This window comes from Chiloscyllium plagiosum, chromosome 29 (genome assembly GCF_004010195.1).
Source record: "Chiloscyllium plagiosum isolate BGI_BamShark_2017 chromosome 29, ASM401019v2, whole genome shotgun sequence".
NCBI lineage: Eukaryota > Metazoa > Chordata > Chondrichthyes > Orectolobiformes > Hemiscylliidae > Chiloscyllium > Chiloscyllium plagiosum.
In genome coordinates, this window is record NC_057738.1 from 19,429,146 (window position 1) to 19,443,236 (window position 14,091).

The 14,091-nt window shown below is 38.1% G+C and overlaps 1 protein-coding gene across 2 annotated transcripts in view; it reads left to right on the forward strand.

Annotated features, from left to right (window-relative positions):
- Positions 1–14,091, forward strand: part of LOC122564410 (catenin delta-2-like) — a 1,204,994-nt gene that overhangs the window by 243,467 nt on the left and 947,436 nt on the right. The window contains exon 2 of one of the 2 annotated variants that reach the window (XM_043719228.1): positions 12,832–12,913. In XM_043719228.1, coding sequence (XP_043575163.1) covers positions 12,892–12,913 — 22 coding nt within the window. In that variant the 5' untranslated portion in view covers positions 12,832–12,891. The remainder of the gene's footprint in view (positions 1–12,831; positions 12,914–14,091) is intronic. The other variant, XM_043719230.1, reaches the window with a different exon arrangement.

Sequence of the window (14,091 nt, forward strand, 5' to 3'; positions counted from 1 at the left end):
GACGCTGGGAATTTGTTTCCGTTAGGCGGGGAGACTAGGACCCGTGGGCACAGCCTTAGAATTAGAGGGGGTCAATTTAGAACGGAAATGAGGAGACATTTGTTCAGCCAGAGAGTGGTGGGCCTATGGAATTCATCGCCATTGAGCGCAGTGAAGGCCGGGACGTTAAATGTCTTCAATGCAGAGATTGACAAATTCTTGATCTCGCAAGGAATTAAAGGCTATGGGGAGAGTGCAGGTAAGTGGCATCAAAATGCCCATCAGCTATGATTGAATGGCAGCATGGACTCAATGGGCTGAATGGCCTTACTTCCACTTGTATGTGTTATGGTCTTATGGTGTTGGCAATTGGGGTGAGTGATAGCAAGTGAGGGAAGATGTTGCAGATAATAGTGAGAGTGGTAAAGCTTGAGTTTTGGTGGGAGATGGGTACAGTGATGGAGTAATTGTGAGGTATTGGAAAAAGAGTAGTGACACTTATACAGGCAGAGTGGAGAAAGTCATTGACCTGTGGTGTGCATTCCCCCAGATGGCTGAGAATGTCATAATGTGGCTGACATGTTCTGGTGTTGTTGCCTCCACAGCTGGTGCTAGAGAAGAAGAAGATCCACCTCTGCAGTACCCTGCCCGGCATGACCTCGAGGTCCCAGCCCACAAAGCACAGTATCAATTTCCCCCTTTCTGCCATGTGCAGGGCAAATGTTGTGAAGTATGCAGGGTAGCTCCAGACAGATGGTGCTGGTCCAGTGTACTGTAGGCTTTTAAAGATGGTGCAGGCATAAGGGATGCCAGTACACTTTGGGAGTGGCAAGTTGTGACAGGAATGGTACATGGTAAGATGGAATCGAGTGTGAGAGATGACATTGGGGCAGGTTAGAAGTTAATCAAGCAGATTTGGTACGATATGGTGGGAAAATCTGCTCTGCTTCACACCAGATACAAGATGGTGACAGAGTAGGACTCCTGAGCTTGGGGCATGTCCACTCCATCCGCTTTTCTTTTTTTCCCTTTCTTGTTTTTTTCTTTTATTCTTTTACTTACTTTTTACTTGTACTTACTGTGAAGAGTTCAGATGCCATCAGCGGCAAGCTATTCAGGTGTGGACTCATGGCGGAGGACAGCAAGCCCAGCATGGGGAGAGTGTGCCCAGCGCAGTGGGAGAGTGCACCGAGCCTGGGCGAGAGTGACCCTGAGGTGACATCAGCAAGATAGGCCCAGAGGCAAAAGATGGCACGTGAGGATTGGCGACTTTGTTGTTGGCTGGGTCCAGTGCTGACAGCAGTGTCATGGTTGTGGAAGGGCATCACGACAACATTAATGAGGGCTGCAGCGAGAGACTCTGACATTGGTGGATCCAAAACAAACAGTGGCAGAGGTGAATGAGCCCAGCAGCGAAAGTTAGCGCCTGAGGATAGGTATCTTCGGCGTTAGTTAGGTCAGGCACAGTGGAGATTTCTCTGAGCCGGTTTATAACTTAAGTGTTGATGGATTTCTCTTTAAATTATATCTTTTCATTTTTGAATTATTCTTAAACTATCAAAATGGTGCTGTATTGTGGCCTCAAATGAAAGCTTTCCGCTGTATTTTGTTTTTTTTCTTACTGTAAGATACACATGACAATAAAATAATTAATTCATTCAGCAAATCAGACTGAAGCCAAAAACAGTAAGATTCAGCCCAAGTTATCTGGTCTCAAAATCCAGGGTGCTGCAATGAAGAAAGCAGTTGTTTCAATAGAGCAGCTATCTTCCAGGATGGACTTTTATGAGTTTAAAAGGCACAGGATGATGTTATGGAGCAACTACCCGAGTTAGCAGTGAAGAATTCCTTTGTGAAGGAAATTTGGATTTAAAGAACTCCAGAAAAAGAAATAGACCAACAACAAGGTCTGCAAGGAACAACATTTTCTGTGAAGGATATCTTAGAGATAAAATATCCTTCAGAGGAGAAATCATCCATTGATCAGAACAAAGGTCAGCAGTTCTCAAGCAGAAGGCTTGGTGATCTGCCAAATCCAAAGAAAATATGTAAAAAATGTGGAAAACTACTTGCATTTGTGAATTCAGAGACTTGGGACGCAGATGCTTAGTGATAAAGATAAAATAGTTATATACATGATTGTATAATGGGTCAACTATGGTGGAATAAAGTTGGGGGGGGTTGGGTTGGTAGGGAGGAGCACGGGTGTTGTATAAGGATGTCTTTTTAAGAGTTAATGCTGAAGTTGTATTATTTCCTCCCAATCTGATGTTGTCAGGAACAGTCTTTGGGTAGAGACACAGAAATCTCACTGCATTCAAAGAGAGCAAATGTATTATGTACATCATCTGAGAGTCCTTGAAATGATACATGATTAGTAACATAGTGTACATATTTCTATCATGGAATAAACTATCTTGTTAACTGCGACAAATATCTCTTCCAGTAAGACTTTTGTTATGCCTCACTGGGGTAACACACTGGAAATCAAGTCGCTCCATTCCCAAAGTTATCACAAAAATTAAAGTTTTGTTTTAAAGATACACAGAATTTCACAAACCTAAGTTGAAAGAAACTATAGGTTCTGTACTAAGCAAGAATTATTATTCATTGTAAGTAAATAGATACAGGTAAACAATTATGAACTATGTCATATAAACTCCCTGTAATACATACACACACAATGAAGATACAAGGGTGTTATGGGTAGAGGGAAAGACGAGGAATGCAGTTACATTGAGATCACTCTTGTGCTGATCAGAAAGCTACTTCTCTGTCTTTCTTCAGATATTTTGGTTTGCAGGAGGGACAGTGTGACTGGTCCACACTTATAAAAGATTTCCAATTTATTACTTAAAGCTGACAGCTTGCAGCAACTACTGAAGGGAAAATAAACTGGTTTTCTTTATGTTTGAAGTGAGCAGCAGAGCCTATGGGGATCTCATGGCTTATCTTCTTCACAGCCCCAAAGTGTTTAGCTACCTGAGAACCAATCACATGAGGACAAGTAAAAGGCCGTTGACATCAATAACTGGCCACCAGTGCACAGACCAATCAGTTACTTGTTGCCAGCTGAATCTCCATTTGTACACACCCCTGTCTCTAGCTGGTTTGCACCTTTTCCTACTTGGAACAGCAGCTGTGTCAGCAGTGCTTGAAACAAAAGTCAAGTTACTTGTTTCAAATGTAGTAATCCTTCAGCAATCTGTGGCTTTAAGACAATTCTTCTCCTATTTAGTCCACAATGTAATCTAATCTAATCTAATCTAATCACAAAGTAGAGAAAAAATGAAACAACATGGTACTTATACTTTATAGTGATGATCGTTAGATAGGTCTTAAATGCAGTATAAACAATGGAGAGGTGAACTACCTTAAGATATCTTTACCCTGTGTAACATCCTGACACAAAGCACCAGTAATGGTAATAAGGGTAACAGTATAGCTCCCAATACATTTAAATGGTGTTTTTATCTCTAGATTGAGTGCAATCTATTAACCACAGTGGAATTTTGGCTCTTTTACATTTCTAGTTACACAGTTCACTTAACATACCATTTCTCTTTCTTAAGCAGAATTTCTTGTAACATTAAAAGTAACATGTAGATTTTGTGCCCTATATGCTTCATTTAATATTATTATTTAACTGATGATTTATTGGTAGTGCAATACCAATATAGAACAGATTTTATGGAGAGAAAATGGGAGGGACAAGGAGATGAGTGATTATATAGATCACTGACTTCAAATGAAAGGATGTGCCATTACTGACCTTGTAGTCTGTTTTAACTCAGGGTAAAACTGAACTTGCACAATAGTACAAAACAGCGAATAGTAAACCAGCAGACTGTTTTACACATCAACCAATTTTTTTTCAATCGGTTTCCATTGAGATGTAAAGCAGTCTATTGATTCACAGCTGTTATTTTGTAAAACTCAACACACCAATTTAATTCCCAGAAAATTTTCTTTTGAACAACTGTTTTGAAGCTGTTACTGTTGTGTTCCTCAAATAGTAGCCCTGCATTTGTTTGATTTTTTTTAAATGGGATGTGCATTTATGTGCTGCTTTTCATGGCCACTGGATGTCCCAAAGGGCTTTAATAATGTGCATGTGAAGTATAGTCTTTGTTGCAATGTAGGAAACATGATAGCAAACTTGTACTCAGGAACTCTCCATCAAATGTACTGGAATGATGACCAAGCAATCTGTTTTTGTGACATTCATTGAGTGATAAACATTGGCCAGGACACAAAAGTAATCCCCTTCTTATGCTATGGGATCTTTTCCATTCATCTCTCCAGACAGATCAGGCCTCAGTTCAATATCTCATCCAAAAGGTGGTACCTGTTGGTATTGTGCTAGAGTAACAGCACAGGTGTTTTGGTTTAAACCTTGGAGTGAAATAGAACCTTCCAACTCTGAGAGTGCTATCAGCTGAGCCAATACTCGATAGATTAGACTGAAAGGCCAGGCAGGTTCTACTCTGTGCTTGGTTATTATACATTGTCAACAGACTAGAAAATTTCCTCAATCTTGAGGTCAGTATATCATTTCCCAGATGTAATTGTTTATATTTGTCCCATACCCAACCCAATGTCAATCTGACATCCAGTCTACTGCAAAGAGAATCTTAACCGTCGCTTCTGTGACCTACCTTGATAACTTTCTCCTCCTTTCTGTTACAGACTGGGCCTACTTGGTAGCATGACCATTGAATCAAAGATTTAAATCTAGGAATTGTAGTCTGAAGAATTTTGGAGTTGCTGAGCATTTTATGTTCTGCTATACAGTGAAATGTCGAATATTTGTCATAGAATGTATTGGAAAGTTTTCTTTCCCCTCGAATACATGCATAACACTTCCTATAAGGTCCCTTAAAACTCTCGCCACAATACTCTCCAATAGAACAGCTGCAGCCACAATCTATCTCTTTTTGTATTCTTTGTCAAATTTTACTGTCACTAGGGTACTTTTGTGAGTAACAGGGAATATGTTTTGAAACTCGGCACTTCCAGATTACTCGGTTGCTGCAGTGTGTCCCATTCTTGTTATTGCTCACTTCTCCACTGACTGTGTTATAGCTTTGTAATAATGGCATTAGAATGAAGCCTTCAATTACCCAGGATTGCTTTCTCATGTTGTTAGGATGAGCACTAAAGGCAAGGAAGATTATTCCAGTGCACTGTTTTTGGAAAGCTACCAAAGCATCTCGACTTGGCTGATTTCATGCAAGAGGAATAGAACTAACGGTATGCCAGAGAGATCAGCAGGCATTAGAGGCAGGCTGCCCTTACTTGATGTCATTACCAGTTTTCATATCTGCAGGACCAGGCACAGCTGCTGAAGGGCACTATCTCCACAGGCTCTTGTTCAACAGAGAAGCAATTACACAATAGAACCATCTTCTGCGATGAGCTGTTTTCACAATGTCACTGCCAAGCCTCAGCTCTTCTCTCCTTAAACTCATGTTTTGCCTCCAGACCCTTAAAAACTAGCATGGGATTATATTCTGTATTCCCTTATTTGCTTCCTATAGATAATCCAAAATGATACATTATTTTAAAAAACAGTGCAAATCAATACATTATGAAAGGTTCATCAAATTTCATCTCAATGCTGCATTTTGCAAAGAACTACTTCTTCCTGACACCTAATAACATATAAGGAAGACAAATCACATCCATATGTCTGTTTCCACAACTACTTTTCCTGAACCAGGTTATTAATCTGTTGCTAGAGGCTATATCATGAGAGTGACTTCTCCACATCCAGCCTGGCTGACCAAGAGACTCTCCCTTTCTTACCAACTATCCTGGTCATATTTGAAGGGTTTGCAGGTTGATAATCAACTAGTTTGGCCACGTTATAAATGCATTTTTTATGGTTATCAGATCCTCATACTTGGAAATTATGGCTTACAGACAGGGACACAACAGCAACATTCCACTTCAGAGAACAGTAGGTTGTTGATGATTAATTTGTCCCCTTCACCTATGAATGTCTACCTGAATGCAATCATTTGAAGCTCATTACCAGCATCCTTTATGGTTTCCAAAGCTGTGGTGACGATGTTTGGTACATTGGAAGTGGCAAGAGGCTCTGGCTTCAGGTTTGCTGCATTTGAAAATAGCATATTTTTCCATAAACTACCACCACATATTTGACATGTGTTTGAATATTGGTGCAAAGCAATGCTTTCAACAGGAGCTGCCTTGGATGAAAAGGTGTAGGTTGACGTTTGTTAGAAAGAGCAGAGCACAAGTAGGATGCTACTACAATGAACATGGGTGAAGCTTCCAAATTTGAACTCAAGTGCGGCAGGGAGCAATTAGCTATCAGCTGCTGCACATACATGTGGTCAAAATATGGCCTCCTTATGGGCTTGATAAAGAGCAATATTACATCAATAGAAGCTCCACATGCTGCATTAGTTAATTTGAAGTCATGAGTCCATCATAGCACAGGACGTATCAATATCATCAACAATATGGCCGTTCCCTGTTTGGAACCTGCTTGGGTCAGATTTTCTAACCTGTGGAGAGATGTCATTAGCCAATGTGAGACACGTAGTTCCTTTGATATAAGATCGTGCCTTTTTTTTCTAGAAGTTAAGGAGTGATCTGATTGGAGTCTTCAAGATATTAACAGGGAAAGGCAGGGTAGATAAAGATAAAAATATCTCCATTGTTTGGGAATTCTAGAACGAGGGTGCGCAGTCTTGGAATTAGTGCTGCACAGTTCAGGAGAGTTATTAGGAAGCACTCGAATTCCAAAAACAGGCTACTGAAGATAAACATAATAACAAGGGTGAATGACAAAAACAAGGTAAAATGGCAGAAAGTAAAATTTTATTTTGATAAAGCTACAAAATCATTGCCAGAGCTGAGGATTGGACAGCAAGTCAAAATGGAAATGTTCAACACTGTCAACAAGAGTCAGAACTGTGGCAACTTTTGGGACCTAAGCTTCTCACCTAGATTCTGTGCAGTGAATATGAAAGACTAGATATATTGTCACAACCTCAGAGATCTATGTACCACAAAAGAAATTATTTTGCAGGCAACTGAGCAGGACGATGTGATCTGACCATCTGTACAGACTGACTATCAGTCCCCCATTCTCCAGCAACAGAAATGGGTCAGCAACAACAGTTACCAAGACAACCGCAATCACCATGGGCACAGTAGATCCCAGAGAAGGAACATCACCCCAAGAATGAGCACACAATGGAGGAACAGCCAACTATAATACATGTGTACCATTGAACAACCTGTACTATTTCAAGGTTATGTCAGCAGTTTTGTTAATGAATGATAATATTGTTAGTGACCCAATGTATATTGGGTAACTCGTGTCACTTATAACTTCAGTCAGAGGTGTACGCAATTTTATTTCCTGGAAAGAGGATGTTTGGAAAAATGCAACTGTTTTCGCACACTGACTAGATTGCCATACCATAGTCTTGTAACCTCTAACTCTTCTCTATGTGCCTTTGTAACAGCTATTATGCACGATTTGAAATTAAGTGAAAATGTAACTAATCCAAGACAGAGGTTTTTATTCTATTTTACCAATGTTAGCTTTTGTCCTCAAACAAAAAGAAATTGCTGGAGAAACTCAGCAGATCTCACACCATCCGTGGAGAGAAAATAGTCAACTTTTCAGCTCCAGTGACCCTTCATCACTGGACCCAAAACATTGACTCTACTTTCACTCCACAGATGCTGCCAGATCTGTGACGTTTTTCCAACCATTCCTGTTTTTGTTTCAGATTTCCAACATCCTTAGTTTTTGGTTTTATCCTAGCTTTTGACCTCCTCACTTCACCCACCCTTTCCAAAACAAATTCACAATAAGTCAAAAACATTACGTAACTTATTTAAGGTTAGTGCTATTTTGATATGGCCAATTATATTTTTACATGGGTTTTAAAGGAAATGGTTACAAATATACCTGATAATTTACCTTTGGAATAAGAATGTGAAAAACTATTTATATTTGGATTATTCAAACAAGGAGAAACTAAACTTCTTTTGCCTGATAGGATAATTTGAATTTCGCACATTAACATGATACATAACCTATTATTCTACTACTACTCCTTGTAAACTAATCTCCTGATTGTGAATTTTACATTTCAGTTTAAATGATCTGGAGATGAAGCTAACTGAATGTGAACAGGTTTTTCCTGAGGCTGTTCAGATTTACTGTAGTGTCAAGGAATTATCTCATCAGGATGTGAACTGACTGCCAGGCCACCGATGAGACAACTTGTTAGATAGTAGGATCCTCTAATTACTGCACCTGAGATGTTTCTGTCATTGTTCAGACTATTGAGGTTCAACTTGGAAAAGGACAAGTCTCTAGATCTCCAGTGTATCAAGCAGTTAAAGGACAATTTTCTGGAAACTGCATGATGTGTTCCAAAAAGCAGTTAAACATAAGGATACCATTCTTGAAGTTACTCCATGATAGTTAATTTTCAATGACTTAATACAACCTTCTCATATTTATTTCTCTGCTATTTAGAGGACATGTGAAACCCGTTAATTTAAATAGTTTTTTTATTATTTTGAAGAGCCACTAGGTTTTTGTCTCCATAGTAATCTGGAAGATAAACTTTAGATGCATGGGAATGGATTTGCAATATAATTGCAGGTTTATTACTGAAATCAAGAAAATGGGGGAAGTTTGATGAAACAAATAAGATTTAAAGTTTGAGCAAACATTATCTCATAGAAGGATGAGGAACAAAAGAAAGGATAGAGAAGTTTAAGGTTCCGTGTTAAGCCATTTTAATAAAAAAAAGTATTTATTTTTGTAGTTAAAAATCACACAACACCTGGTTATAGTCCAACTGGATTATTTGGAAGTACAAGCTTTTGGAGCGCTGCTCCTTCATCAGGTAGCTAGTGGGGCAGGATCATAGGACATAGAGTTTATAGTAGAAGATCAATATGTAATACAACTGATGCGATGTATTGAACAAACCTAGATTGCTGTTAAACCTTTAATCACTTAGAATGAGTGTAGGTTGAGCTGTATCTAACCTCTAAGTAGCTTTGCAATTTCTGAAATTCGCAGGCTTCTCAAAAAGCCAATTTGCAGAGACAATGTATTCATAAAGGTATTGTAGTGAATGGAACAAGGTTGGCTATGTGGATCTCATTGAGTATAAGTTCCCTGATTGGGGTTGTTTACCTTGGCCAGTCAGGGACTCCTGGTGGACAGGTATAAACAGGAGTCTCATGGATTCTCCTCATTCTTGGGACTAGCTCTGAGCTAGCTAGTTAGAGTCCACATACTGTGTGTGTGTAAATAAAGGATGACAGCATTTATGGAGTTATTTCAAGTATATAACTATATCATAAATGTGTGGTCGAACAATATATGTATTCAGAAATTATGCCTTTTCAGTATTGTAGAATAAGCTGTCAGGTGTTAAAGGCTTTGTTATCTGGAAAGCCAGAGTTGCAATTCATGAAAGATTAAGAATGTGCTTGCGATGTGAAGTTGATGATCAATATTTAGAGATCAGCTGACAAAGTCCAGCAAGAAGCTATTTTTGTTGGTCAAGGTTAGACAGGAATGCGGAAGGTATGATGTATCAGTGTAGAATAAAGCAATAATAAAGAAGCCAGCATTGATACTTTGCAATCATGGCATTAGCCAGCTATAGAGTGCCAGAGACTGCACATAGATTCCAGAGAATTTGGAAGGCAACAACTATCCATTGTGATGGAGTGGTTTGAGGGGCTTCCGACTAATGTAACAACAACTTGCAAAACACTAGACATATTGCTCAGTTTGATAGTTGTTTATGAGTTCATCGAGAAAATTTTGTCTGTCCAAAGACCTTAGTTTTGTGTGAGGCATTTTCAAATTTCATAAGAATGAACTGGATAAAGCCATATCAAACTGCTTCAAATGACGCAGAAGAATGTGCAGGAAAGAATTGTTAAGCTTACTCTGGTCAAAGAAAAACTAGATACAAATTAGAAGAAATATCTAATGTAATTGAATGAAAGATGGGTGCATGCTTTGTTTATTTATCATAAGATACCTTGCTCTGCTACCGACAAAACGGCAAGTTAATTGTTTCTTAGAAGACCAACTTGGAATAATTTTTCTCAATGCAAGCTATATTTAGCACACTCAGTAAAAGACAAGGAAATCAAGCAGAGCAAGGGTTGGTGTGAGAGAAATAAGTCTGAAATTGAAACATAAAGTAAAAGTGAAAGACATTATCAGAAGTGACAAAAGCAGATACCAGCAAGAGTCACAAACATATGTGGGTTTCACACATATTTGGTCGACATATTTTGTAGTGGGCAGGATAGGTCTATCTATGTAATTCAAGTTTTACCTTTTGAAGTTCACAAGCTGAAGGAAGTTGGGAAGAATCAAATGAGTCCAATAAATTGGACAGTTGGCAAATAAGCTGGGTACAAAAATTATCAATATTGCTGCAATAAAAAACATTTCCTCTGAGAAGCAAGCCAAAATCAGTCAATGTCTTTCCCAAATTCGTAAAGTTTGACAAGGAAAGATATATCCTCTTCGCAATAATAAACCAATGGTCAGGATGAGTTTGTAAATAAGTAAATAGCAACAATGTGTTTGAGTTCTATGTAAAGAGGAAGTGGTAGATGCAGGTACAATTACAACATTTAAAAGATATTTGAATACATTCATGAATAGGAAAGGTTTAGAGGGATAGGAGCCAAACACAAGCAAATAAGACTAGTTTAGTATGGGGAAACTTGGTCGGCACGGACAAGTTGAACTGAAGGGACTGTTTCTATGCTGTATGACTGTATGTAACTTAAATTTCTGTGTAACCTTTCATGAAGGGAGGTGTGTGATAGCACTCTCATGGCCGTTTGTATATGTACATACATGAGCAAACAGGAATAAACTAGTTTGGTTCGATATAAGAATTTCAGGTGCGCACTCCAGTGTTTCTGACCTGCAATGATATCCACATGGTACTTCCAGTGTACTTTTCTGAAGATTTGCATAGTGGTGTCATAAAATCTTCAATGAACCAGCACAATCAGGCAACATTTAGAGTCATAGAGATGTACAGCATGGAAACAGACCCTTCGGTCCAACTCGTCCATGCTGACCAGATATCCCAACATAATCGCGTCCTGTTTGCCAGCAATTGGCCCATATTCCTCCAAACATTTCCTATTCATATACCCATCCAGATGCCTTTTAAACGTTGCAATTGTACCAGCCTCCACCAATTCCTCTGGCAGTTCATTCCATACACGCACCTCCTTCTGTGCGAAAAAGTTGTTCCTTAGTTCCCTTTTATATCTTTCCCCTCTCACCATAAACCTATGCCCTCTAGTTCTGGACACCCCCAAATTATAAAATGTTGTATTTGTAAAATATGCTTGAACTATCTTTGACATAAGGTGGTGTTTTATTGATAGAGCTGAAAATGAATTCTTCATATAAAAAAACCTTTTAATCAGACTTGTGAGTTAACTAATTATTAATCATATTCAGAAAATGATTAATTGCGCTGTGTTATAATCCGTTTCTTAGTAAATTAAGAAAACCATTATATTTTCAAACCTTGTGAAGTTATGCCGTTTGGTGCCATGAATTTTAAAATAAAGCTTAATTTTAAGAAAATGCCATGAGGACCTGTAAATGGGCAGGTCAAATGGATAATTAACAGAAAGTCAAAATGCTGAAGCTATTGCCAGTTTTGGACGAGAAACTGGCTCAAGTGACATTTGCTTTGAAGTCAGTGCTAAATATTGTGCAAGCTCAAATTGCAATGGATATAATTTAGACTTAAAATTTATTGATTTGGCCAATTTTTGTTTGAATTGTGCTGGAACTAGAAATTCCCTCCTATTCATTTAATAACAAGATAGGTCTGATATTTTAAGAGGATTTTCAGTCCTCAACTGTGTTAAATCATCTAGATTTTCAACTGTGTAAAGTTTAAACAAAGAAAATTCAGATAAATCCAACAAAGCGCATTCACAATGTGGTTTTAAAATACTGTATCGGAAAATGCAGGCTTTTCAAACCATAGAGTCATGTTTTTGTATTCAGTAAACTCTCAATTACTAACTGTCCAACCTGTTTTGTAATTCCTATTAACAAAGATTGACTCATCATTGTTAAAGTGTTGAAAAAATTGAGTTAACAACGTTTGGATGTCTGTAGTGTAGCATTCGGCACAAAGTTTACATGATTCACTGCAGTGTAAGATCTGGTTTAATCTACATGAGGATACATATGCACATCAAAGCATTGTTTACTTTATCCCTCATTTGCCCATCCGGTTACTGACTAGATGTGACATTCCTGATCCAGAGAGCTATACTATTCCATACCACATGCTATTCTTCAAGCATACATTAAGAGGTGCAACGAATGATTCCCTTGCAGCATCTTCCTGTACTAATTTGGCTAATTAGAAATTTTCCATTCAGACGATTTTGAAAGCAGTGAGAGGTGACATGCATTTAATGAAGTTTTTTTTTATTTTGCAAATTTTATTTTATGCAATGTTGCAAAAAGATTTCCAGTAATTTTTCAATCCTGTCATTGCACTTCCTTTCATAATGCACAATAGTTAGGAAGCAAAGGATTAAGTAGTACCCTTTATGCAGACTAAAAGCATTGCCTTTATAAGAGACAACCACACCAATGTTATGGAAAATGTTTAAAAAGTAAACAAAACCTGTATATGGCGATGTGCATTTGAAAGGAAAACGAGAAGTTGCAATATATTGCTGTATTGTTTTCTGCATTAGCATTTTATCCATTCTGCTTTTGCCTGTCATACTAATTATCATCTTACATTCTTTCTTCAGCAGGAGGAGCATGTGAATGGCCAAAGACACCTTTGCTGATTTTGTCACCAGTTCTACCCCATGGCTTTGTCAACACCAGAAGGTAATCTTACTGTGTGAAATGAGTGGATTTCTGTTCAATCATGTTTTAAAAGCACTAGTACTAAAACGAGAAAAATAATTTTCTTTCAATGAACTCTATGCATGAATTGCAGTTGCTACCAGTTAAGATTCTGAATTATTTAATTAATAGAGATTCTACTGTTTGGGGATGAGAAATTCAAAAGTAAATTACAGAACCACACAGGTGTTCCCATGTACATCATAAAGCTTTTCTATGACAAATTCAGCCAGGATCACTTTGTGAGAACTGTAATCAGGTTTGTCCTGCAATAACTATAGTTTTTGTTTGACATCAGCACTATAGCATAAGGTATGTGCAATCCTGTACTGCAGAACAAAATAGAGTCCCAGTCTCGTACAGCATGGTAAGAGACCCTTTGGTCCAACTTGTCCATTCCGACCAGATTTCCCCAACTAAGTTAGTCCCAATTGCCTGCATTTAACTTAGATCTCTCTAAGCCTTTCCTATTCATGTACCTGTCCAAATGTCTTTGAAATGTTCCAACTTTATCTGTATTTTCCACTTCCTCTGGCAGTTCATGCTAAATAAGAACCAGTCACTGTGTGAAAGAGTTGCCCCTCAGGTCTCTTTTAAATCTTTCTCCTTTCACCTTAAAATTATGCCCTCTAATTTTGAACTCCTCCATTAGAAGTTGAAATATCTTCAGTTTTTAGTTTAAATTTTGATTGTATTACCCACTTCATCGTTATTTTTGCTGATGTGAATGCTACTTTCTACTTTGCCAAGATTACTTTAGTTTCCTGGGATGTAATGACAAATCCTCATTCTGTAGAATATTATGGGTAAGTGGGACAATTGAAAGGAGATACTTTTGCTTTGAATTTATGTTAACGTATTCATACTGTAGCTCAGTACATTTTTGTTCCCATAGTTTTTGTCAGGGAGGGAGTTATTTATATCCTAGTCAACAATGTTTATATAATGCCAGAATATGCGCAATAACACTTTTCTGTTATTTTTGGCACATTAGATTGCATGAGTAATCTCAAAATATCTTCTAAAAATGATCAACTCAGTGGTTCAGAAGGACCTTGACTGAAAACTCCAGTTTTGATGAGAAGTTTTCCTGTTCAGACCTCATTATAGTGTATGATGCAATTGTTCCACTTGGCAAACTTTGCATATTTGCAATACTC